Below are 26,145 nucleotides of genomic sequence, written 5' to 3' on the forward strand. Positions count from 1 at the left end.
GTAAGAAATCGGGCCAAATTCTAGTTATCCTCCTAAGCCTAAGTAAATAGATTTGTTAAAGGGGGACACATGTCATTAGCACTGCACAGGAACCACAAAACTGCTCTGTATTTAGCATGGAAGTGTAAGATTCTCACTGTCTCGTTCACATGAGCCATCCTGAGCAGCCGAACAGAGTGTGTTTGGCTATTTCCTCTCTGTCCCAAAGGCTTTGTCTGAGGACAGCAGAAACCATTGTGGAGCATAACTTTCAAGGGTCCAGATTCTCTGAGATGGCTCGCTGGCACCTTAGAGCTCACCCCACCCAGTAAAATGGATCTGGTAGATTAATTTCATCCTCACTTGGAGAGAGTGGAGGTCCTCAAAGGAAGGGAGTGAGACCTTGGGCTGAGGGTATGTATGACAGGGCACAAGCAAGTTCAATAGGAGTCAACTCTATGCATGCAAGAGAGAAACTACTTGCCTTGCCAGTTACAAAGTTTATTTGAGTTAACTGGCTATAGCTTAGTCAGTTCAATTTCTCTGCCTTATGCTCTGCTGGTCAGAAAATCAGTCCACTAATTGAAAAGAAAGGATTTGGCTAAGGAACATAGGTAGACGACTGTATGATAAAATACCCAAATGGCAAAATAATACCACAGTAGGGCTAACAAGCCATATCACATCTCCTAATGAAGCTCCTGGTAATTAACATCACTGAAACCAATTATTACCAACAAAAAAAAAGAAGAAGAAAATAGTGATTTGTAAGAGCTGTGACTCTTATAATTATAAATTCTCTTCCATGGAGAATTTTTGTAGTGTATTATGTCTGTGTTACACAAATCTGCAATTGTGCTTAAAAAAACATAGCAAAAGTATTCTCCACTAAATCTTCTGCACTTTCACAAGGGATTTAAATTTACTATATTTTCTAAGTTACAAAAATTAAAGTAAATAAATCAATACTCTTAAACTACATCTGTTTGAATTTTCAGTTGCATTTTTTGCCTGATCCTCAGCTGGAACAAACTGATATAGCACCAGAGTCTCCTCAGTATATATTGCTGAAAGTCTGGCTTCCTATCACATTTAAACACAAGGTTCTATTTAAAAATTAAGAACTTGATGAGACTATGGTCAGGCTAGAGCTGAGATTGAAGTAAACCTGAGGCAGTTTGTAACACCAACACTACCTGAAAGTATAAAAGTCTTTCTGGAAACAGATCCTAGAAAAAACACTGCCTTATTAATAGAGATCAGATCAAAGACAATTCTGGCAGAGAAAAAGATGAAATTCAAATGCCAATCTAATTTAACCAATGGCTAAAAAAGCCTGTTAGGAAAAGCAGACTACAAAGAAGTGGTTTCCATGAGTAGCTGCTGGCATACTATGGCAGGGAGTCTGTGGAGAGCTGTTTTGCCATATTATGATGGCCAAAGCAGCAATAATAGCACCAATGTCAGCAAATAGAAAAACAGGATGTGAAAAATACAAGAGCTGACATTTTAGTTTTCCCCAGATGTTTGACTGACAAGTCATTGGGTACTGACCAAAGCAAGCATGTGCTTCTTCACAGAAAATTAGCCATTTTATGACCAAGACTTGTTTTCTTCTTTTTGAACTTTTAAGTCCATGAGCAACTCTATAAAAAAGTACAGGAAGCTGAGAATAAAAAGGAAATCCATTAAGAAGCAAAACAATAAAGTGGATAGATTTTAATGTTGTCCATTAGAAAGCTTATTCAAGGAAAAAAAAAAGATACATTAGCCTCTGTAGTTAACAGGAGTTATGGTCAAGTGTAGTTTGCTTAGGGAGTCTTAGCCACACCGTTAGCTACATACCCCAGAGTGTTCCTCTGGACTTACTCTTTGGAACTGGATGGCAAAGAAGTTGTGTCTCACTTACAGGGTTGCCCTAGACTCAGGATACTCAGTGAGCAAACATAAAAAAAACCTGGGAGGGACTGTCATGAGTTCTACACACTGGCAAGGGATGAGAGCTCATGGTTTTGCCTTGAAAGTGTAATTTCCCTTCTCATGAAAATGCAATTTGCCTTCCCATGAATGGGGAAAGTGTTGTAAAGCAGCAAACATTCACCTTCCCTCCTCTTTTGGCTTTGCACTTCTCTGCAGTGAAAGAGCATGAAACACCAATCTGCCACAAAGCCATTTTAAGGTTTTTTGGTCCACAATCCCATCAAGCCATTAGTGCTTACTAGGAAGTTTTTTGTAGCCAGGACATTGCAAGAAAAGACCAAAAGATAGGAAAAAATACAAGAGTTACAATGAGAATGCTCTTCAGATGTTGCAATTTAACTTGAGAGCCCTTAGAAACTGAGTGTGTTCACACACAGTGGTTTTCTGTTATAGGACTATGTCAAGTAAACTTAGGAAGCAGAATGTAAAGGAAAAATCTTAGTACATGGGATTTCTGACTAGGAAAGACAGAGCTCATATTAGGCCGTAGAACGATGCTAAGGAAATGGTATCTAGTAAACTACCATGCAACCATCACAGTTGCATGGTACAGCAACATTATGCAGACATCTAATTATGAAAAAGTTCAAAAAGCATCAGCTGAAATACCTGAATCATGTGAGATGATAGGACAGACCATAAGAGAGGCTCCAATTGGATGGCTAACAAGATCTAGCAGGCATAGTACAAGGACATTCAGAAAAAGATGGTCTATGAAGAAGGATGGTGTCATCCTAGTATGTAAATCCAGAAAGAAACTGGTGAAAGAAACAAGAAAAAATGAAATCAAACCAAAGGCAAGACGAAAGTGCAGCTCTGAAGAACTGAGTTTGGGATTACACTAAGTAATTTAGTCATCCAAACTGTTTTTGCTGACAGAATTGCATTTCAGACCTTGGTCCCAGCTTCTGTATGCCTCTATTCCAGTTACAAAGAGGATAATTTATCTTTTTCAAAGTGACATGGTAGGGTCCTCAAATACTATGGCGCAAGGACTATTAAACCAGAGTGCCTTCAAGTAACCTTATTTTAGTCTAGATTTACTGCAATAAGCTGTTACTAAAACTACTGGAAGTTTACATATAGACACAAACTGACTATTAGTCATGCATAAGCATTTATGGCAGGATGTGATAAATGCATTATTTCCGTGATAGAAGTAGGGATCGTTATCCGAGCTTGAAAGCTTCTGGTTGGGTATTTACACTCTAGGCTACAGATGTGCTTACCTGATAAAGATTTAGTCTGTGGAAGAGTCTTCCTGCAAAGTACTGAGTCTCTCCTGAAAATTATTAAGATTGGCTTAAACATAAATGCCAGATAGGAAACTTCAATGGGGGAACAAGATGCACAATTTAATCTTTAATGATCACTGAGTAGAGAATCAGGACTATCTAATCTGAGAGACTTTCTAGCTACCTGGTAGCATATTGATTCGTTACTATCTCAAAAAAAAGAGCAAATTCCCATAACACCCGGTGTGGCAATGTGGGACCGTAAAGTAGGAGCTCAATATTACCACTAATTACTCAGTGAGCAACAAAAAATGTAACTCACTGGGACTATCTATTGATGGTTTGATTTTCACTGAGGTTTATAACATAACATATATGAAACAGCAGTATGAGACAAGACATGCTATAATGCACATATCACTAAGAGAGTGAAACAGAGTTACATCAGCAAGGCTAATTTTCAACAAACATTCTTGACTTGAAATTTTAAACGAACGTATTTTAAAATAGAAAGAATGATCTATATTCATAATAGTGTAAATGCAAAATAATGTAATGTAATCTGCTTATGTCATAATAATACAGACCCAGTAACATTTTCAATTGCCTACGTTTATTCAATAAACTGCTAAACATCAGTCAACTAACACAGTTTACTCCTTGCAGACATGAAGAAATAAGGAAAGCAGACCTTATAGAGGCTGAAGGAAAAAGGAGGAGAGGCTTAACAGGGAGGAAAACAGGGCAGGTAGCTGGAGAAGAGTGTTTTCTGCAGAGCGGCACTGTCTTATAAATGCTGATTGCAGACAGCTGCCAGCTCATAAATTCTTACCTGTGTTTCTGGAACCTGTAATTACAAAAAAAAGATGACAGGAGGGGAAGATGAAGTATTATTCCATGAATTATTGATAGTGACCTTTTTATAGGATGAATTTCTATATTAGATAAGGTGAGCCAAAATTCAGTGAAGTTACAGAAAAATTTCAGTTTTCCATCTGCTGGTGACAGGCCATGCTGTTATCATCACCTCCATATACACACCCACACCATTGCTCTGTCTGCTTCCTCACACAAATTATTCTCTCTGGCTGTGCATAGCTCCAGGGTCTCTGCATAAAATTTTTAGTCACTTTTTAGAGGAATCAAGTTATCAAGTACCTGTGCTGGGAATGCCACTATAAACATTTTTTCCAACCACTTTGAGTCAAAGGCAAAAATCATCATTGCATGTTTCATAATACCTGCCCACATATTTAGAGAGACCTCTAGAGATTTTTCAAGAAAATCTAAAAGGTGGCACTTTGATCTCTATTTCTAGAAAACACACTGAATTAAAAAAACCTCCTTGATTGGCATAAGTGATTAACAAAAGGACAGAAAAATTACCTAGATGGCCAAAAAACATTTTTAAATCTAGGTATACATTAAGAAAAATGCACACAATTTTATGAGGGAAAGAACAGGAAAATTACTCCCTCTTTTTTTCTATCTTATAGGCTAATTTTGTGAATATTTCAAAAGTTTCATCCCTGTTTTTAACTTTTAGGAAATTAGATCCAAGAACATGTCATTATTTTACTAAACTATTTGGTTCTTGCTCGTGTAAGTTGTGTTTTCTCATGTGATGCTTACCAATAAATTCACCAATACTCTGTTTGAGAATGGACATCTCTTGTGAGCAAGGACTGCCTTTTGTGCTGTGCAACCCACCAAACAGCTCACAAGAATCTTCTCTTCAAAGTGAGATTGCAAAGGATCTTCTGAAGCTGGGCTCCTTACCTGAACCACCCCAAAAAGTGGGCAGGCCTTTCTAAGAGCTTGCTTGCTCTGGACTTACATCAGATACTTCCAGATGTCTGTTTGTAAAAACCGATATACTCCAGGATATACTTGGGATTTAACTGGTTTTCAAGAAATAGTTTGAAATCGTTTGAATAGTGGCTCTCCTATCTGATATCATGGCATTTTGGTTAATGGAACATATGTTTGTATTCAAACCTCTCATATTTCTTATGAAATGCAATCTATTGTATGAAGTGAAATGATGTACATATTCAATAAGATCATTTCCTTTCCGCAATCTCACGGTTGGAAAGGGGAATATTTTTAAGGTGCTCTAGAAATTGAAAGCATTTATGAAATCTGATGTATGTGAGTTGACAGCATGCTACATTTATGAAAGCCAACTTTTATTATGGAGGACACAAAAATTGTCTCCCACAGATATGTCTCTATGGTGTGCTAAAGCCACAGCCAAACAAACAAGGGTAGTGAGATTTTCTTGTAGGCAAAATCAATAGCTTGCGGCTGGTGCTTCCTGAAACAGTACACCAGGGATCTCTCTTCCCACTGCTGAGTGGCATGTAGTAAAGCTTTCATAAAGTTATGAAATGCTTTGCAACTCACATGAATCACTCTTAAAATATTGAACGCATGTGTCTCTACCCTTATCTTTTGCCTGAACCCCTCAAATTTTGTCAAGAGAACTGAACACGGGATGTGTGAACATGCGTAGGATTGAAAATGTGAATAGGTGTATGACATTTAGGATAGCAATGCCATTAATCAGTGCAAATCCTGATACAGATGACATGGTTCTTAGGCCTCCTTCTCTCTCTGCAACCTTCCTTCTCATCCCCCCAGCTCCTGTGTTACCCAAAGCCTGTGCCAAACAGCTTCAAAAAGACAGGAGACTCATTGTCTGCCCTGGATGAGCAGGAACACCCATTCGATAAGGGGCTGCGGGCACTGGCTGTGCATTGCAGGAGGGTGGCCCAGGCTGCACCGTTTCCAGCAGCCTCAGAGCACTGAAAATGGCAAGAGGAGCTGCGATTTTTGCAGCACAGTCACACAGGGTCTTCCTGAGGACCTGCAGAGAGCAGCTGGGTATACCTTGTTGTGGGGATGTCCCTGCTCGTGGAGAAAGCTTGGACACCTTAACTTTATTCCCTGTATGTGACATGACAGGTCAGGGGTTATCAGAGAATCACAGAATGGTTTGGGTTGGAAGGAGCCTTAATGATCACCTAGTTGTCTAATCCCCATGTCCGTGGCAGGGTCAGCTCCCACTAGACCAGGTCGCTCAGAGCCCCATCCAGTCTGGCCTTCAACACTACCAGGAATGGGGTAGCCACAAATGCAATGTGTTGTGGACAGATTATGTGCGTGGCATTCTCTGAGACTTCTTCACGGTCTGTCAGAAACACTGACCCGCGCACTTACCGAGGACGAGGAAGCTCAGAGCGCTCCAGCTGAGCCGGGGGTGGCACCTCTCGGCATGGCCGCAGAGCTGGGCGCTTGGGCACACACCTGGGGCAGCCCCGCCAGCCCGGAGACCCTTCCCCCCGTCCCGTCCCGTCCCGTCCCGTCCCGCCCCGTCCAGCGCACCCGCACGCCCCGGGGGACGGGGCTGTGCCTCGTCCCGCCCCAGCTCGCACCGCGCAGCGCAGCTCAGCGCAGGCAGGCTGTGAGAGAGGTGCAGGCAGCCCCCAGCCTGCTCCTTCTCCTTCTTAGCTCCCGTTCCTTCTCCTGTCCCGCTCCTGCACGCCCACCGCCGGGGCAGTGCCGCCGCGGGGTGGCGAGGGCCGAGCCCGGCGCAGGATGGCCGCGCCGCCGGGCTCCCCGCGGCTCTGGGCGCTGCTGCTGCCGCCGCTCCTCGCCCTCAGCGCCGCGCAGCCGGGGCCCGACGCCTCCCGCGGGACGGGGCTCAGCCTCTACCCGCCCTACTTCAACCTGGCGACGGCCGCCCGCATCTGGGCCACGGCCACCTGCGGGGAGGCGGCGGGCGGCGGCGGCGGGCGGCCGCAGCTCTTCTGCAAGCTGGTGGGGGGCCCGGCCGCCGCCCCGCTGGGACGCGCCATCCAGGTAACCGCGCGGCCGCGACCCCTGCCCCGCGCCGCGCCTCCCCATCCCGCGCCGCATCCCCGGGGTGTGTGTGGGGATACGTGTGTGTGTGTGCGTGTGTGTGCGTGTGTCTTTTTGGGGGGTCTGACGTGACCCTGCTGCGCGCGGTCTCCTTTCCTCCTGGCTGGGCGTGTGCCACGGGCATAGAAGGGGAGCGTGGACCGGCGGGAGCCCGCGCAGGGAAGCGCCGGGCGGGATGAATGGAAGCGAACAGCGGCGCCTCTGCCCGCGCACCTGCCCTCAGGTGTGCCGGCACCTCCTGGAGCCACACACCCACACACCGCCCCGGCCGCGGGGACCGGCAGCCGCCCCTCCGGCCGCGGTGCCACGGGGCTGCGGCTGCTCCCGGGCGTGTGTGAGCTGCTCGTCCCGTCGGGCACCTGGAAGTGCCTTAGGGAGTGCCCAGGGTGGTGTTTTGTGGCCTCAGCGCGTGGCCCGTGGTCTGCGGTGAGCAGCGAGCTTGGGGGGGATGGATGGGATGGGACTGCTCTAGTAGCCGCTGGCTGGACAGCGAGCAGTTCTCTGCGGGCGGCGGGAAAAGAGTACTGGCTTTAATCAAGTATTTTGTGGTATTTTAGAAGCACTAAATGTGAGGGTTATCGTTTGTGCCTTGCATTGCTTGTGGGAGGAAACCAGAGACTCCCTAGGACTCTGACAGGGAGTATAGGCACAGAGGGCAACCAGGATTGCACTGTTCTTTCCTAGCATAGCACAAGATTACTACACACGTTTTGTGCCAGTCACAAGAAAGATAACAATAAACTGCAAAACTTCTGAAAAAGGATTATTGGAAATATATTTTTCCCTTGGAAGAAACATGTATTTACACATTTGTTGGAGGATAAAAAAGGAGTAACAAATGCACCAAACCGTTGTACTGCAATAGATGCTTGGTATCTGATCAGGGCTTTGTTAAAAGAGGGGACTTTCCTGAAGCCTCAGACCTTCCAAAGTTATTTTAATTGCATTCTCTCTTGGTGGGAGGAGAGCCAGAATGAAATTGCGGTTTGAAAGGGATTTTGAAAGCTTAAAGGTCCACTGTCTGACTTCAGGCAATACAGAAAGCATACAAGTAAATTTTTAGTATCTTGGAAGAAGGACTAGTGTTTCAAAGTCTTATGAGGTGTTTGTACGTTTAGTAGTGAAAAAACCCTTAATATATGGTTTCAGAAGGAGTTGCAATGGATAACAGAGTTGTTCTTCTCAGTTTTTAATGAGAATGGTGCTCAAGAGAGGGTAGAGGACTAAGAACATGCAGCATATGTATTCCTTGCCATGTGCCAGAAGGGAGCGTGCACTATCATGCAACCTGCCATCACAGTTCATTGGGCAGCCGTAGCCAGCAGTGTGCTTTGCTCTGGACTTCCCTCTGCCGTACCACCCTGCCTCACAATGGAATCTTCTTATATCTCTCTCTCTCCTTATATTACCGTATATCTTTGTAGCACTTTCAGTCATAAAAAAAGCTCAAAGTGCTTTGGAGATGCTTACAGGCTGAGTAGTATACAGTTCTAGTAAAAGGGAAACTGGGACACAGGTGTTACATGCTTAAACTGAGGTTACAAAAAAAGGTTGTGATGATCAGGAAACTGCCTGGTTCTCTGTTTCTAACACACCTCTGAAGTTTAGGCACCCATCCTTCCATACTGAATGTGACACCCATGTTTAAAATTGCCTGAAACAACCATGCCACCAGGTGAACAGCAAACCCAGCAATCTCAGCAACTCGCTATAGCCCACTGCTGCAGATAGCAGCAAATCTCAAACTGACATGCCTTGAAATATCAGAAATCACAGGGTAATAAAAATCAGCCAAAGCAAACATCAGATAAACTTGGCAAGCAAGCGGAATGAAGCTTGCATGTTGCCATTGATGGTTTTTGTAGTTGTTCTCTTTATATGCTAACACTCAACTGGAAATGAGGGTTTGCTGTGTAAAGGAAGAGGGAGGCTAGAAAGGGGGGATTTCTTCTTAAATGTTTGACTTGCAGGTCCTAGGTTAGAGGGCTGTTATGGTTCATGCCCGATTAAAGTTCCCAAAGGACTGCTGATAGCTCAGCCCTGGCACGAGGAAGTGTGTTGTGCCTCTCATTGCGTTTGTGTAAGCACAGATACAGCAGCGTCTCTTTCCAGTTATAACAAGGCCCCATTGAGATACATGACATGAATGCTTCTGTGGTTTACCAGTAGTTGTTATGGTTCAAGAAGGGTTGGAAAGTCTTTCAAAAGGCCAGGGAAATCCAGACATGGAAAATGCACAATGTGTGTATTCTCAAGCCACTTCACCTCACAAGTTCAAAGACGCTGTAAATAAGAGAATTTCTTCTTTCATGGAAAATTGGAGAGAATTGCATTAAACTTTTACAGAACATGAACTTACATAGAAGGATTTAAAATCAGCAGAAGTATTCAAGTGTTGTTTCTTAAGAGTCTGAGGGAAGGTCATGTGGCTTTTACAAAGTGATAGGTGTAATAGCCACTGTGTTGTGCTGGTTCAAGTTCAAGTGATACCACACACTTGAGTCACTCTCTTTTGGACTCTATACAATGCTGGATTGCAGGAGTTGCTCTATGAATAGGGAAATTGGAAAAGAGGTGCAGAATGTGATCCTCATTCTGGCAAACAGAGCAGACAGCTCTGTTGCCAGTGCTATCTGAAAATAAGGCAGAGACGAAGAGCAGCCCCAGCATCATTTCCATTGCTCTGCCATTGGTTGTTCTCGTTCAGCTTGTCATTTAGTGATGTGTCTTTCAGTGAAGCCTGTAATATTCAGCAAATCCAGAAAGAGCATTTGGAGGTTGTTTAAAGGTGATTGGTGGGGTGGCCAGTCCCTTCATGGGCAGCTCAAGCAAGGCTCATAAGGCAGTGCTGGACATACACTGTGGAACGAGGTGGGTTTCCCTTATGTAGCACATTGGCATGTGGGACAATGACTTAATAAGAACAGTGTTGAGTGAAGAAATGCACAACAGTATAAAATATTTCAGCAGCTGATAGATAAGTGGCATGCCTGGTTTTGCCTGCCAGTCTGTCCACAGTGGTGTGCGGGTGTGAGTTAAAGTCTAACTGCTTACCTGTCCTGCCCTGCCAGTGGGCACAGAGCTGCTAGGTATCAAATAGTGAACAAATCCTTCATTGTTGTCACTTTCTATAACTTACAGGTGAGACATTTTCATCCCTGTGTGTCCCTGGTCCACACTGGTGTATTTCAGCAAACTCTTTCATGCAGTTCCAGGTCTCTCCTTTGCTCAGAAGAAGCAGGGGAAAGGAGGGTAGCAAGGTCACCAGCAAATGCACACCTGCCTGTCTGATGAACTGCAGCCAAAATCAAACCAAGTTTCAAGGCTCAGTCTACTGGAATGGAGACGTGTCCTGTAGCAGACGGGCTGAGCGTGATGTGCCTGAGATACTGCCAGTGAGAAGGAAGGAAGGCTGCTCTGTCCAATAAGTTTTTTTCTTTCATTTTTGTTTTGCTGCCTAGTTGGCAGGGTGGCTGGAATGTAGTTTAAAGAACTGAAACTTCAGCTGTTGCAATGAAATTCTTTGAATTATGTGCCCAAAAAGAAAAAGATGGTATCTTGAGTTCAGATCAAGTGCTCTGGTATACTGAAATCACATAACTGCATGTAAATTAAACTCCTCTGTTTAGTACTCCCCATTGTTTTCTTCTCATTCAACCTTTCTTTGAGGTTGTTTCCAGATCAGAGCTGGAACTGCTGTAACAGCAACTGCTTCCTGTGTACTTCCAGCCTGATGATTGTGAATGTAATTCAGATCTAAAGACTGTGTCTCAAGCCCATTATAAAGCTATTTAGGGAAGCTTGCCCAGTTGTAACATACATGTCAGAACTCAGGTATGCATTTGTCAGGGAAGATGCTCTGATGTGGTAGTAACTGCAGTTGCCAGTGCATAGATAGATTTCTCAGGGTATGGATTTTTGCAGATAGTGGCATGATGTTCTTTGTCGTCACTGCAGAAGCTGGCAGAGTTGCCTGTAGCTAGCACAGGCTGATGTGTATCTGCTGCAGCAAATCATCTGAATCAGACAGTGTCCTGGCATACTGTAGTTTGTATTAAAGTCAGCCAAACCATCTTCTCTAACAGAGCTGGAGGAGAATCATGTTATAACATGACCCCAGATGCAGTTAACCAACTTGTGCATGTGAGTATTTAGTCCCTTTGAATTGTCAAGAGTTAACGTATTCTTTTTCTTCTGTTTTTGTGTTTCAAGTTCTTTTTCTCAGAGTTCGAATTAAGACGCAGGAGATTGAGAATTCTTGTTCGGACTTAGTTGTTTGTTATATCTTATCAGTAATACAGCTGCACGGTATGTGCCTCTTTGTTGGCAGGCTGGAAAATGGCCGTGAGTTTTAATTTTCAAGGTTTTTAAAAGTCTAAACTAACCAATTATGAAATGCTAAGTAATATGTTTTTACTTACAACCCAGTTACTAACTTTTCGTGTTCTGCAGTGCAGAACTTTTGACCAGTGATAGAGCATTCAGATTTGTGAAGAAGAAGGAGAAAGAAGAAGACATAAATCCACACCCCAAATCCTCCATATTGTAACCTATTATTACCTATATCCCCTAAACCTAATTTTCTACATTTCTACATATTTCACCCTGTGATACAACTTTTAATTACACAGCAATAACCTCAGTGTTATCACACAATTTAGGAAGCTTTTCCCAGGGTTTTGGATTGAATACAGTGTACTTCTGAGGATCACTGCCTCTCAGCACTGACAGGCTGAAATTCTCAGAACCCAGGGTTCCAGCATTAACCCGCAGTCAGATTGGCACTGGCAGTGCTGAATCAGAACAGCTAATGGTAGCCATGTCTTCTGGAAACTGCATCATATGCTGGGCTTTCTGGAAGAGGAGGATGAGGATGGAACTACTGCTAGATGCAGATGCTGAAATTATTGCTATTGCTGCAGAAATATTCAATTCAGTGAACATCTCTGTTTCATACTTGAAAGACACAGGATGGTATATTTGTATCGCATGAGACCGATGAAGTATTTTCCAATCTGTTAGTAACTATGGTAGATGTGAAATAAATTCTGTTGAACATCTTAAACTCACCAAGCTTGCAAGACTGCCCCCAGCAAGAATGTGAGAGCCCTTCTGTTATTTCTCTATAAAGTGGACAAGTATGATTGCTCCAGTTACTTTACACTGGTTAGTCTTACAGGAGCGAGGAACCAAACAACGGCAGTTATATAGCAGTCTGTTAATTCTTAAAAGGCAGGAGTGTCCTTCATGCCATCTGGAAACAACAAAAGATTGTCACATTCTTTTGATGGAAATCTGCTAAGTTGATAAGGTAACATTTGCCCCATTCTCTTTATTTTAGTCAGGAGTCCAACATAGTGTCAGCGCCTCACAGACTGATGGATTAAGCAACTGTCCTACTGAAGTAGCCATGGCCATGGCGGGTGTACCGCTATTCAATGAAAATGTTATTTTTCTACAAAGATCTGTGCCTGGCACAGTTTAGCATTTTCACTGATTATCTCCACCTAATGATTGGAATAAGAAGTGAATGGGACACTAAAAAGATCCCTTAATAACTAATTTCAGCAGTTCAGCACTAATCTTAGTAGACTGTAAAATGCATTTTCTTGGAGATAAAAATAGTTTGTGGGGCAAGCCAAGATATGAAATCAAAAGACAATTAAATTTCCTGAAGTGAATTCATCATTATTGTACAAAGAGCTTAAGAGACTCTCAAAGGGCATCTCTGGATTGTGGCTTTAGTTGTGGACTGGAAATTGGGCAGTAACTTCTGGAAATGAAGATACAATGGGATTCTTTAAAGGGGAGCTTGAAGGGAGTGGTCTGTAGGATCTGTTGCATTTTCCACAAGTACATATTGTTTAGAAAACTCTGATTCAGAATGTATTATAATGGCATGAAACAAAATGAAAACAGTGTTATAAAATTCTAATACCAAGCTTATAGCCAAGTAGCAGAGCTTTTTTTAAAATGGTTTTATTTATACCAGGCTATGTGGATATGTGGCTATTTCACGACGTTTTAGAAGAATTGAGGATAATTTGTTTGTTGTTCCTAATCCAGTTCTAAGAATCGTTGTTTCACTAATTCTCTGCAGATTTCCTGCAGACACCACTGTAGATGTAATATAGGTAATTTCACCAAAGTCTGAATAAGTTCATAAAGATTTACTGTAGTTCCTTCATTGAGATTTCTGAAGTTTTCGTTTGTTACATAAAAGTTAGTGTGTAAAAGTGTGTAATTTAATTGCATGGGGAATAATTCATACATTAAAAATTGTTCTATGTAAAGGAACAAAATTAACCCCCATTTTTAGTCAACACTCTAGTTCAGAATCTCAATTAACAACCACATGTGTCATCAGTGCATAAGATTTTGTGTGATACCGTGTTTTTAATTTACTGTGTTTCAGGGCCAGTTCTGTGATTACTGCAATGCTGCTGATCCCAGCAAAGCTCACCCGATAACCAATGCCATTGATGGCACGGAGCGCTGGTGGCAAAGTCCCCCTCTTTCCATGGGCTTGAAGTACAATGAAGTCAATGTCACCTTAGATTTGGGGCAGGTAAGTGCCTGAGATGTGGGGTGAGGTGTGGACATTTGCATTTATACATATGCTTTGCATTTGGGAGGGGCTTTTGAGCTGATGGTTTTAACTTCTAACATCACTGCTTTTTTATCTGGTTTATGTCTTGTATTTTTATACCAAGATGGCTATATTAAAGTGATTACTTTCCTTTAGGAATTTTGATTATGGGGGTTCTTGGCATCAGACAGATACAGTGATGGTGTACTTTCTTGCACAGGTGCTGTAACTCATTAACCTGAGGTTACAAGGGGGGACCCCTTAGTTTAAACTCGGGCTCTAGATTCCATTTCATGTTCTCCTTTTCCACGAAGGCAGAGAGAGAGGCTTCATGATTGCTGTGCTTGCAGACATTTTGAGAATAATGTTTGGAGTCTGTTTTTGCCTCAGGGGTCCTTCTGGTTTCTCTGTCATCCAGCAAGATCTTCAAGATAAACAGAAAAATACTGATAAAGTGATCTGAAAGGGAAAGAGACAGCAAAACCAGTGTAATGTGAATTAGTAATGAGACAGTAACACAAACACCCATATTTCCCCTGCAAGTGATAGGCAAGTAGCTAAGAGTAAAGCCTCTGTATCTGTTTCTTAAGTCACAGGGATGGATTCTCAGCTGCCATAGTTGGGTGCTGATCCAGTGAAGTTAGCTACACTGTGCAAGTTCACACCTCATGAAAACATGTGTTTATAAATGTTGGGGAAGATGAAACAGGAAAGCCTTATAAATATGATTGCCTGACAAAAGATTTTGAGAATATGAAAACTATAAGCGACATCGAAATGAAAGCCACCTTTTGAGATACCAAGTCTTAGTTACTGAACAACTGGAAAACAATGGTATGGCCGACTGAAGGTAATCCCCTCTTGATGGAACAATACCCTCTGCTTGCAGGCAGGTCCAAGGGTCAGAGCAGACCCTACTAGCTCAGCAGAAGGGGTCCAAAGAGTAGTTTTGAGAAGTTAAGATGTAACACTCTATGGTAATATAAGAACTCTTATAGGCTGTATGTAAATGCTATAGGATTTGTATCTTGTATTAGATTGGTTAGTGACAATTAGAATATTCAGTACAGAAGATGATTTATTGTATTGTAACCAGAACTTCAGACACTCTTACTCCACTCTTACTCACACTCTTACTACACTCTCTCTCACTTCTTCACTCTCATTCTTCTCTCTCTCTCTCTCTCTTTACTTACCTGCTTACTCTCTTGCTCTCTTGGGCCTGCTCAGAGCTGCCAGCTGCAGCTCTAAGCAGTGCCCCTATACCCACGCCCTTTGCAATAAACCGCATGTTCCGAGATCTGACTATAGAGATCTCTCGTCACCGTCCGTCTATGCCCGGTCCAGACTGAACCCCAGATCTCCCACATATAAATATATGTGTGGGCCTGCAAAATATATGTATACATGTGCATATATATTTTGGACCGCGGTAACTGTTTATTGACTGATTATTTTTGAGCAGACCTTCAATTTAGTTGACAGCAAGGTAGGGGATAATTAAGAAAGTATTTCTCTGTGAGACTTACCTGCCATTTTGTCGGGGATTCTGGTGCAACTTATTTTACATCTTGTCTTACATGGGGTTTTAATAGTCTTGCTCCTCTCATGGCTGGAATGGTTCTCATTTTGAGGATATCCTCAGTCAGTGTTCCTGAATCCAGTAGAGCTGCAGTGCAGAAAGGCCATGCTAAACTTCTTTTCCGACTGTGTACTTGTTAGCTTCTTTGGAGGACCTACTGACAGACCCTTTTTGTGTGCTGAGTAAGCTTCTGAGAAACCTCCTTCCTTGAGAGGAGGGATATGAACTGCGTGCCCTCTTCTCATGGGACTCCTTGGAGATCAGCTGCTATGTGCTAAGATTTCTGTAGTTATTAAAGAATTTCTTAGAGGGATGTTGCGCGTTTCTCATTACTCTGGTACTACCTGGAAAGGTGACTCTGAATCCCCTTTCTTGGAAATGAAGGAAATCCAAGACAAAGGTGAAAATGACTCCATATCCTATGATTGGGAATGAATAATTTTAGCTGGTGGATGGATGAGGGTTTGGTAGGATTCACGTGATTTTTTTTTTTTCCAACTTCACAGGCATTATTTTGTATCTGCATTCATCCAGTTAAACCTTAACCTCAGGATTTGTTCGAACTTGAGATTCACTTCTGACATTTTGCCTGGTATCTTTACCCCCAAATTCATACAGTAGCACAGAATACTACTAATGAAGAAGAACATTAAGTACTGTGACAGAGTAGGTCTACTCAGGTGAACAGGTAAGCACTGAGACCCCAGTTCACCTTTACCTTATTTTAAAGTCCTAAATATTAAGAGCTTGGTGTGTATTAGTCATGCAGACTTTCTTAGTAATTGTCAGACAATTTTTCAGAGTGCAGTTCCTGTCAAGTCCCGTCCGTCAAGTGATCTGAGATGAAGGTTTTGGGTTTTAAGGAAAAAAAATTTGATTTGTGTCTAAATACTTTATAGAACCACATACCATAATGTTAAAAAAATAACAGGGATGTAGTTTTCCTCACTAATTATTTGTCCTTTTTCATTATTTTGGTTTTTTTTTAATACAAGGCTCTTTTTCTGCCAAGAAAATATGGAAAAGCAGAACGTGACAAAGAGTAAGGTACATATGTGTGCAGGAAAGCCATGACTGAGTGTAAGCTGATCATCAAGTATTCACAATTAGAGGAAGCAGGACATAGTGCAAAGTCAAAAGCTTTTAATTTTCTGCATTCCTGCCATTATATCTTTATGATTGAGAGCAGAGTCCCAGTGGAGCCTCTTACCGTGGTCTCACGACAGTATTTAATTGAATAGTTGCACCACAATGGAAATTTTAGTGCTCACTACAACAGAGTTGGAACAGAACATCCACCTGGTGCTGCTTCTGTTTCACAAGGGCTAGGGTGATTTTGAAAGTCAAAACGCCTTTAGGCTGTTAAATCTGTTTGCAAGAAGAATGCTCATTTTGCTGTATTTAGTAATACGAGAAAAAGCAAAAACCTTAAAGCAAAAGCCCTGCTTTACTTCCCTTTCTGACTTTCTGTACTATAGTTACATTTCTAATCAATCACAGTCGTTCTGAATAACAATTACAATGTTGATCCCTGAGGCAGTCTCTCCATTCTGTTAACATACCTGCTTACACTGTGGCTGTTCCTGACTTGTTTGAAATATTTGGATCAAGTGAAATCTCGATTATTTCTCTAATTGGTTATGTTTTTTTCCCAATGTAGTTTTCAACATATTTTAAACTTCTGAATCCAGAATGTCTGACTGAATTTCACTGCCCTTCCCCTGACTCTTTGGATTGCCTAATTTCAGCAGGTGTGTCCTCATCTTTGGCTTGCTTATTGCTCAGCAGATATTACAGTAATACTCCCCCGGGTATTTTTCTGAACTCTCTCTTCAGAAGAAATGAAAGTTCAGGATAGCAGGGTAGCGTATGATGAAAAAGAAATGTCCAACTACAAAAAGTAGTTCAAAGAAGCATAGCCCATATATTTTATTGTGGCTTTCAGTTATGTATAATTTTTTTTTCACTGTGCTTTTTAATATAGTGCTGAAAGACTCAGATTCAGTGAAGTCTTGTGCACTAATATGTTGGATAGTTTTATTGTAGCAATATTATTAGTCACTGTTGTAAATTAAAGGTACACAGTGGAATGCCATGTCCAAATTAGTACTTTTATTATGGAGGGAGGGCAACTCAACCATAAATTTAAGATAAGTGGTGTGGCCTGTGGAGGAATTCATGCTTTTATGCTTTCTACCAGTTAAAGCGTATAAACATTTTGTAAATAGCCTTACAGTTTGGCAAATCTTCTGAGTTGCTTTGATATGGTAGAGGTCTAATTTTTACATTTGGTAGCAATCCTTTGATTTACAAACAATATTTGTTGTTCAGAATATTATTCAGCTTTGGCTAATTGTTGGGAACTAAAAACAATTGTTCTTAACTTACAAAAGACTGACATGGTAACTTCAAATGTTTCTGAAGTTACAGTTAATTTAAGTGTCATTCTGTAAAATATAAAGTGTCCTGTGCTCACTTCTTCTGTAGGGAGAAACTCTCAAGGTGGTGGGAGATTTGTCACAAGCTGCATTGAAATGGGCTCCCAAAAATAGTCATTGCACTCATGGTGCTTGGCTTTTGAAGACTTTGTGTTATCACTGACCCTGAAATGAGACCCAGCTCTAGCCTGAAGTTGCATAACCTCTATAATAACACTGGGAAGTCCTACAGATTAGGGCATGAGAACCACTGCACAAGGCTTCTGCAGTGCTACAGAGCTGTACCTGCAGTGAGACAAAGCCTTTTCTCTGGAACCCCTGCACAGCTCTGCATCAACAGCAGCACTGAGCCCATCTCTGCTGTTTTGGTTCACACTGGGGAGAAAAGGGCCTTCTAAGTTTGGGGAAGGTGCAATATTGTCCCTACAGTAAACAAAAATGGGGATGCTAACAGCACAGAGGTGTTCCTTCTTATTAGAGAACTCTGGTTCTGAGTATTTCAGTTGGTGCAGGAAGCTGATTTGGGATCATGTCACAGAACAGTATGCTTTGAAGTTAGTTGTGAGTTTTGGCTCATACCACAAGAAGGTGCATCTAGTTGTGAACTCTAGAGTTACACAACTTCAGCTGATGAAGTAGCACCTGTCTGATGGAATCTTCTAAAAGTTGTATCAGGTAATGCGTGTTCCATTTATTCCTCAGTCACACTACAAGCAACTCAATTCAGAGTTGAGCTACCAGTCTTAATAAAGAAAATACCTTAAAATATGTTCTTTCTTGCTCATGTTTTCTTTTAAGTTGTAGTCAACATGTTGTGTTTTCTTAAAGATTTAATTAAAGACCTTTTCAATGGCTCAGCATTTTTCCCTCATGTTTGCACTAGTAGATGCATGTCATTGGTTTTAAAATGCATTTTTGATACTAATTTGATATTATTCTGAAAATATACAGGAACAAAACCTCACAAATCTTTTCTCCTTTGCTTTCCTGACTCCATCTTCCTCTGGCTCTTCCTTTAGGAAGGTCTTGGTTCCCGCTCATTGATCTCACTTCCCTCCCTCCATGTCTGTACTTCTGCTTTCCCCATTTTCCTTTCCATACTCATTCCTACATGTTACTTTAATTTTGTGATATGTTGTTCTAAATACCTCACTTTCAACCCAATGTGGTAAAAGCAGAACCTCTGATGGTTGCCTCCAATCCTTTGCACTTCCCTGGGGTTCCTTCCAGTGCTGATAGTCTACTGTGTTCCTTTTACTTTGGACTGCAGCCCTCATAAGGGGACATTTATCTTCTGGGCAACTGAGGGCTGAATCATACAAATCCTTTTCCATATGAATAGCTTCAGTGTTCTGTGAAGAAATAGGCCATATGTAAGAAATAGTTATGAGCATTGAGTTGGTTTTTGTCCAAATCCTAATGGAAAAGTGGCTGCACAAGAAATTTCAGGAAAATAACCGAGAGTCATTGATGTATTTGCCTGCAGCCTTGGCAAGAAGACCAAGGACTGGTTGAATGTGGAGAATGAACTACCTTTTCATTTCTGGAAGTAGTTCTCCCTTCTAGAGTACTTCCCGTGAAATATATGGAGAGAGCTTCTCCATTCTGGTCCTGCCATCAGCTGGGATAGAGAAAAGATCTCCAGATGTGTCTGTGAAGCCTATTCACAGGCACTGACTTACCTAACTGAACACACTCTTCAGCATCAGTGGCTGGTTAAAGGAAAGTGTGATGTGAATAGAACATGGACAGTGATAACTGAAAAATGTTGAAAATCCTGTGCTTATTCCTGGCTGCTACGCCCCAGACTGGAAGCTGGCACACAAGGAATGACTTCAGCATGCTGTGCAGTGAGAGCCTTTGCAGTCACTGTCACTGTTTATGCAGTGTAGGCCTTGCTGTGTATATGTGTACTCAGTTAAGCTGGATGGAACACACTCAAGAGGTCTGAGGCCTCTCAGGTACTACCCACACAGGATTTTCTCTTCACCTCTGCTACACCTATTTTTCCACATACCCAGAAGAGTAGCTGGCAGCTCCAGAAATGCTGGGTCGGCTCACTCTGGTTGGCATTTTTTTGTATTACAATTTATGTTACAAAATACATTGCTGGGAATTGATGAATACTGACTGGCAGGATTTTTTTATACAGTACCTGGATCTGCAAGGGTGCCTCAAGTCCTACTGAGATGTTTGAATAAAAGGACCGCTTCCCTCTTCGCAAAATCAAGAAATCAAAGCCTTTATTTTGACCAGAGTACATGGGATTTTTATTTCATTTGAATAGGGATGTTTTTGTGGCTCTCTGAGAGGAGACAGTGTTCAAGATCTTAGGGCTTCATTACACCAAAAAAAAAAAATTGGTTTAAAAACCAATGGGCATGCACACGCCAATCCTATGCAGTGAGTGGCACTAAGGTGTGTTCTGGAGCCGGTACTATGCACAGTTCACACTTCCTGGAATCCCTCTCCTGCATCAGTTCCCCCTGTGAGAAGTTTAGTTTGTGTACTGAATCATATCAGATTTCTGTCTCTTCTGAGCAATCCGCAACACCAACCACGTTATTCAAGACAATGAAAGAAACGTACAAGAACAACCATACCATGCTGAGGGAAGTTTTGGTGGTGCAGCTGTATCTGTTAGTAACAGTCTGAGGAAATTTCATCCTGCTGAAACAGATTCAGATTACATGAAGAAAGATTGCTGTGGTATCTTTTTGAGCGCATCTGGAGATCTGTAGAATGTCTCAGATAGATGGTCTACCTGGATTTAGTTGGGTTCTTGTTACTGCCACATTCCAGGACTTTTTATTCTTCATGAGCCAAAAAGGAAGAACAGTCTTTTCCTACAGAAGCAGCACACAACATACTGATTGTTTAGAACATAGTGTGTTTTTCTTCTGTGCTAGTTTATGTCCAACACTCATCTAACAAGTCATTTCAGTGTTTTAGTATTCTGGTTTTAGTTTATGGTTTCAGGAACAGAGGAAAATGTGCTATGCCTTTATATATACATATCTAACTTTTATCCATTTTTTAATGCTTTCTAGGATTCAACCAAATATTGGAAATTTCTCTGTGTAAAGAGTTGTTTAAACTTTTAGGGAGAAAATAGAGAAAACATTTTAAACTAATATTCTAGTGTTCTCCTGAGAATGGGATGGGTTATGGTGTTTTCTTTCTGTTGGTTTAAAATAAATGTGTGCATGTTGTTAGAGATCATGAATATTGTATCATTAACAATAATGGTACAGTGTAACTCCCAATCAATTGAAATGACCTCTTTTAATATCATCTTAAGTTCACCTGAAAGAGCTTTTATAGAAATGTCTCTCTTTATAATGTAATACTGTTAATATATAACACTGAATTTTAATTGTCATTCTCAGATGAGGAGGGCATTTTTCTCATTCTACTGAATGATTTTTAAAAACCTTTTCTGGGTGTTTGTGAATCTATTAGGCCATTGGCTGCAAGAACATTTCAAATCTGAACAAACCTGAGTGAAGAGGAAATAGTCCGATTAATGTGGAACTGGTTAAATTCCAGCTGTTGACAATCCATCAGGTTTGACCTACATGGCTGGATTACAGCAGAATATTGTTGGCAATTGAATGACAGACATAGATTGGCAGGGAATCTGAATCATTTATTCAAAGGAGTGAGCTGGTTTTATACACTTTTCTGAGGCACAGCATTTCCTTACATGGTGTGACCTATCCTGTGTTGCCACATCAGCAACACACTTCCTCAATGTCCTTCTATGGGGTGAACTCACTGTTCACTGGTCTGTCAGCTCCCGGCAGGCTCCTCTCTGTAGGGGTCTGCCAAGTGACACCTCCTCTCCCCAGGGTCCGGAGGAGACAAGCTTCTCTGTGCTGCCATGTGCTCCTTTGTGCTGCCGTGTGCCTCTGCAGGCAGGGTTTACAGCTCACAACCCAATTCTCTCTTATAATTCCCCGTAATTCCCCCTTTTCTGTTTTATACAAATAAGAATTATGGCAGTGATTGAACAGATAGAACTTTGAGAAACAATGTAAAGTTGTCTAAAACTTTTACCATCACTCAGAGTCTGCAACTGCTGGAAGGTCCTGTTTCATAGTGAAGACTTAGAAAGTCTTTCCCAGGCAAGACTTTCAAGTTTACTTTGAAAGAGGGTCCAGCTTTTGTAAAATCCAATTAGCAAGTCAAAATGACTTGATTACACTTTTAGGGCAGAAACACTTGGGTTTGATGGTATAATTCCCTAGTCAGCCAGGGCTAGGGCTTGGCCAGAGCCTCAAGCTGTGACTGAGGTTTCCCTAAAATACGTATAAAATTGCTTAAAAGCTTTATTAATATCTTGCGATCGTTTTGAATGCAATTGAAAAATTAAGAACATATAAGCTTCTTTACAGTCTTTCGCCAGGGGCACACCCCATCTGTGCATTCCCCGTTTTCTGTTCTAACAATATGTAACATGAACATTTTTTAACTTACCAAGTTTAAGAAAATGTGAAACATAACATGCAGTTTTCTTACTATGAACAGTGAAATAATACATCAAATACAACAACAAGTGCGCACCAAGTAAAAATAAGCAAGTTAATATCATTAACTGCTTAAATACTTCATTGTTTCTCAGAATGTATATAAATCTAGGCCTTGGAAAATTACAATTATATTAACATGAACTCTCTAAGAGGTTTTAAAAGCTAACAAACTTAATTCTTGCTTAAAGAAATAGTTTACAAATTGTAATTATTATCTATCACAAAAAGCACTCAGAACAATGCAGGGTATTACAAGGTGGTGTGGTAAAAAAGCAGTCTTGGAGATAGAGTCTAGGATTGTGGTAACATTTTGAATAACAAAAACAGAGTTCTATGGACCAGCTGCAGGAACGACATGCATAGCCTGCAGCCATTCCTGCACAAGCTGGTGCAAATGCTGTATGCTGCAGCTCCCATAGCCCGAGGAAGGGGCAGGAGATGGGAGCCCAGCTGTAGCGGCTCGAGTCCAGCCGGCCGTGTGGGTCTCCCCGGCCATGCGCGTCTGGCACCCGCACAGGTCAGGCGGCCAGCAGAGGTCTGCCGGCCTGTCTCTGCATCTCTCACATGCAGAGAGCCGCCTGTGGGCCCTTCCATGTGCCAAGCAGAGCCATGACCCCGCCAGCCTCCAGCGCCGCTGATCCTGCTTGTCCGTGGCATGGGGGCGGCCACCAGGCGCGGCCATGGCACGGCTTTGCCATGCACTCGCTGCTATGTGCTTGCCAGCACGGCACGGCTTTGCCACGCGCTCGCCGCGATGCGCTCGCCGCCACGGCACAGCTTTGCCATGTGCTTGCTGGCGCGGATGCTTGCCAGCGCCGCGCCCTCGCGGTGCCACACGCTCTCCCCTCACCACGGCTGCCACTGCCACTGCACTCCCTCAGAAGGCAAACGGAGAGGGAACACGCTCCCCCCTGGCTCCAGCCATTCGCCGCAACCCAGCTCCAGCTGATGCCACACAGCATGGGGCGGCATGTGCTTTTCTATGGTACCATCTGGCTTCCCTCCAGGGTCAAACAGGACGAGGGGACATCTTCTGGTTCTCTTCCCACTGCCCCGACAGACTTACGGTCGCTTGCTGGCAGCGCAGAAGGGCTCAGCACAGCTGCTGCGGTGGCACAAGCATCTTTCTTTGTCCGGTCTCTGGGTGCCGCCTGTGCTGTGACTGCTTTGCACACTGTCCTCCACGGACACAAAAGCTCCATCAGTGCTGCGTTGCGTAACTCGGTTCCATAATGCGTCTAAAGCATCCTGTGTCCGAGGATCAAAAATATTGGTACTATCTAAAGTTGAATCACAGTCTTTTGCCCAGAACAAGAGTCTGTTCAAATCTGTAGACTCAACTTTCATGCCGCATTTCTTTAAAATCCATTTTGATGTCTCTGGGACGTTGTGTTCCTGGAATACTCCATCCCCTACATCCCCCATGGCTCACCTACAATTTGTAGGGATTATTTGCTGGCCAGCGTTCCTGCTTCTTGCAGCAGCACTTCAAGTCCCACAGGGCTTACCTACAGACACACAGGTAGGTGTATAATAAATTCCTCACACGGGGCACCATTTGTCGGCAATTGAATGACGGACACAGACCGGCAGGGAATCTGAGTCTTTTATTCAAAGGAGTGAGTTGGTTTTATACACTTTTCTGAGGCACAGTATTTCCTTACATGGCGTGACCTATGCCATGTTGCCACATCAGCAACACACTTCCTCAATGTCCTTCTATGGGATGATCACTCGCTGTTCACTCGTCTGTCAGCTCCCGGCAGGCTCCTCTCTGTAGGGGTCTGCCCTGTGTCACCTCCTCCCCCCAGGGTCTGGTCGAGACAAACCTCTTTGTGCCGCCATGTGCCTCTGCTGGCAGGTTTTATAGCTCACAACCTAATTCTCTCTTACAACTCCCCATAGGGTATGATGTTCGACACTTACTCTTTCAAGCATTTCACTCCTCTTTCAAGCATGCATTTCCAGAGTGCATTGTTTCCATTACTGGAAACGAAATGCTGTTTCCACTTTTAAATTCAGTTCTTTATTCATACAAGAAAATGCTCAAGAGTTTTGATTAAGATGTATTTCTGGGATTTTTTGTGAAATTTTTTTTACCATTATATAATTGTATCAAAATGCTTACTTACAGTTTTAACATTCCTTTTGAGAGATGGTTGGATTTTTAATGAAACAAATTTGGCTTAAAACCAACCAAATAAACATTTTTTCAAAAATTAGGGCACTTCCTTTTTTTTCTCAAAACTGAGTGGCTGAAGGAAAACATTGCTTTGAGTTTAGTCTGCCTTTTTTTCAGGGTAAGTTTTAGGTCAGGATCAAGATTTAAAGAAGTGAAATGCCAGCTTAGAATATGTGATTAAAATTGGCTTTAGTGGTTGCTTTTCTAGGTCTTATTTCAGCAAGGTTACTCTTTTACCTTCAGCTAGGATTTATTTGCTAAACCAAGGATTATTTTTCTTCTGTAGTTGTCTCATCAGATCTGGAGAGTGACCACTCATCAACTTGGTCAGTATTTAATCTTAGTCGAAGTTTGGATGTTCAAGTACCATTTTGCATCCTTGATCCAGGTCAAGATCAAATCATAGGCACTCATGCAAAGTCAGAAGCAGGAGATGATAGGCTTGGTGACTATGTTTTGGTGATATGCTGTCATTAATTAACACTAAATTGTTATCAGATCTGTCCCTTTTGCCTTTCTGAATGTGCCAGTATAAACCTGAGCAGTATTTCAAACCGTGAGATGTAAGGAGAGCATCACGTGAATTGAAATTTTCATATGTAACAGTACTGTGAAGTTGCCATACTTTTTTTTTCCCTTCCATTTTTTTGATCTGCATGGAAATACGCTAGGAGTGGTGCTGAGTGGCAGTTCTTTAAGCATTAGCAGACTTGCAGAGTTCCTGATATAATACACATTTTTGAAGAGTAGATACAAGGTCGTTGTAATCATTCCACAATGTGACTACAAGCAGTGGAAAAGGCAGGACACTGTCTATATGCTTCCTTAATTTCTTCTTGAGCTTTCTAAACCACTTGTCTTGGTTAAATCTGTATCAGTCAACACAGAGTGTTATCTGCACCTGCTAACGTGCATGTCAAGATGGGACTCCCAAAGATCTTAAGACACAGGGGAAGAATGACTGCTAATGTTGCCTGCCAGTGCAAACCTGGTTTGAACAGGTAAATGCCCCTTGAGAGATTCAGCTGACCAAAAGCAAGAAAATGAAGCACTTTTTCTTTTTTAAGGAGTTTGAGAACTATTACGCTTTCCTAGAGGATACCAGTCTTTGCACTGAGTGGCCATACCAGATGACATGTAATGTCTGTATGGCCAATAGCTCTATTCTGAAACCTGACTGTGAAGTAGCAGAAGTTACTCAGGCAAAGAGTATCAGAAACTCAGAAAGAGCAGATCTTGCCATTGTCCTCAGAGTATTCACCTATTTCTGACAATGGCTAAAATCAGTAATTTGAGGGCATTACTCCACCTACGCAGTCATTGAGCACAGTTTTGGGTTCTGCCATGGTTCATGCCATTTGCTGCCACTTACTGTGCTCGGTATTGTTGCCAAGTAAGTAGTTTTTCCTGTGGAGATAATGTCTGGTTGTTGAGGTACCTAATTCAGTATCTCAGGAGGTGAAGCTGATGCTTGTCAGGCTGTGTTAAATAGCAGGGTAAATTTCAACACTGATGGAAGAGTTGGGTTATTTTTCCTCCTGGTTCTCTCTGCGCTGACCTAAGTTAGCAACATTCAGCAAAGTAAAGTTTCTGAAATAGGTTGCAAGGTACAATACCTGCTGCAGTGATGCCTTGGTGTGTGTAGAACAGGGGCTTGCCCTGGAGAGCAGTTGTACATACTGCATTAAATGAACGCACAACAAA

At 42.3% G+C, this 26,145-nt stretch overlaps 2 protein-coding genes across 4 annotated transcripts in view; one reads left to right on the forward strand and one right to left on the reverse strand.

Moving 5' to 3' along the window:
- ANKRD29 (ankyrin repeat domain 29) overlaps positions 1 to 6,511 on the reverse strand; it is a 46,439-nt gene extending 39,928 nt beyond the window's left edge. The window contains exon 1 of the mRNA XM_032123620.1: positions 6,417 to 6,511. The gene's annotated coding sequence lies outside the window, so the exon portion shown is untranslated. The remainder of the gene's footprint in view (positions 1 to 6,416) is intronic.
- A 124-nt stretch (positions 6,512 to 6,635) lies between these two features.
- Positions 6,636 to 26,145, forward strand: part of LAMA3 (laminin subunit alpha 3) — a 111,279-nt gene continuing 91,769 nt past the window's right edge. For all 3 annotated transcript variants that reach the window (XM_032123642.1, XM_032123662.1, XM_032123652.1), the window contains exons 1-2: positions 6,636 to 7,058; positions 13,534 to 13,686. In XM_032123642.1, the coding sequence (XP_031979533.1) occupies positions 6,795 to 7,058; positions 13,534 to 13,686 (417 nt within the window). In that variant the 5' untranslated portion in view covers positions 6,636 to 6,794. The remainder of the gene's footprint in view (positions 7,059 to 13,533; positions 13,687 to 26,145) is intronic.

This window comes from Corvus moneduloides, chromosome 1 (genome assembly GCF_009650955.1).
Source record: "Corvus moneduloides isolate bCorMon1 chromosome 1, bCorMon1.pri, whole genome shotgun sequence".
Lineage (NCBI taxonomy): Eukaryota > Metazoa > Chordata > Aves > Passeriformes > Corvidae > Corvus > Corvus moneduloides.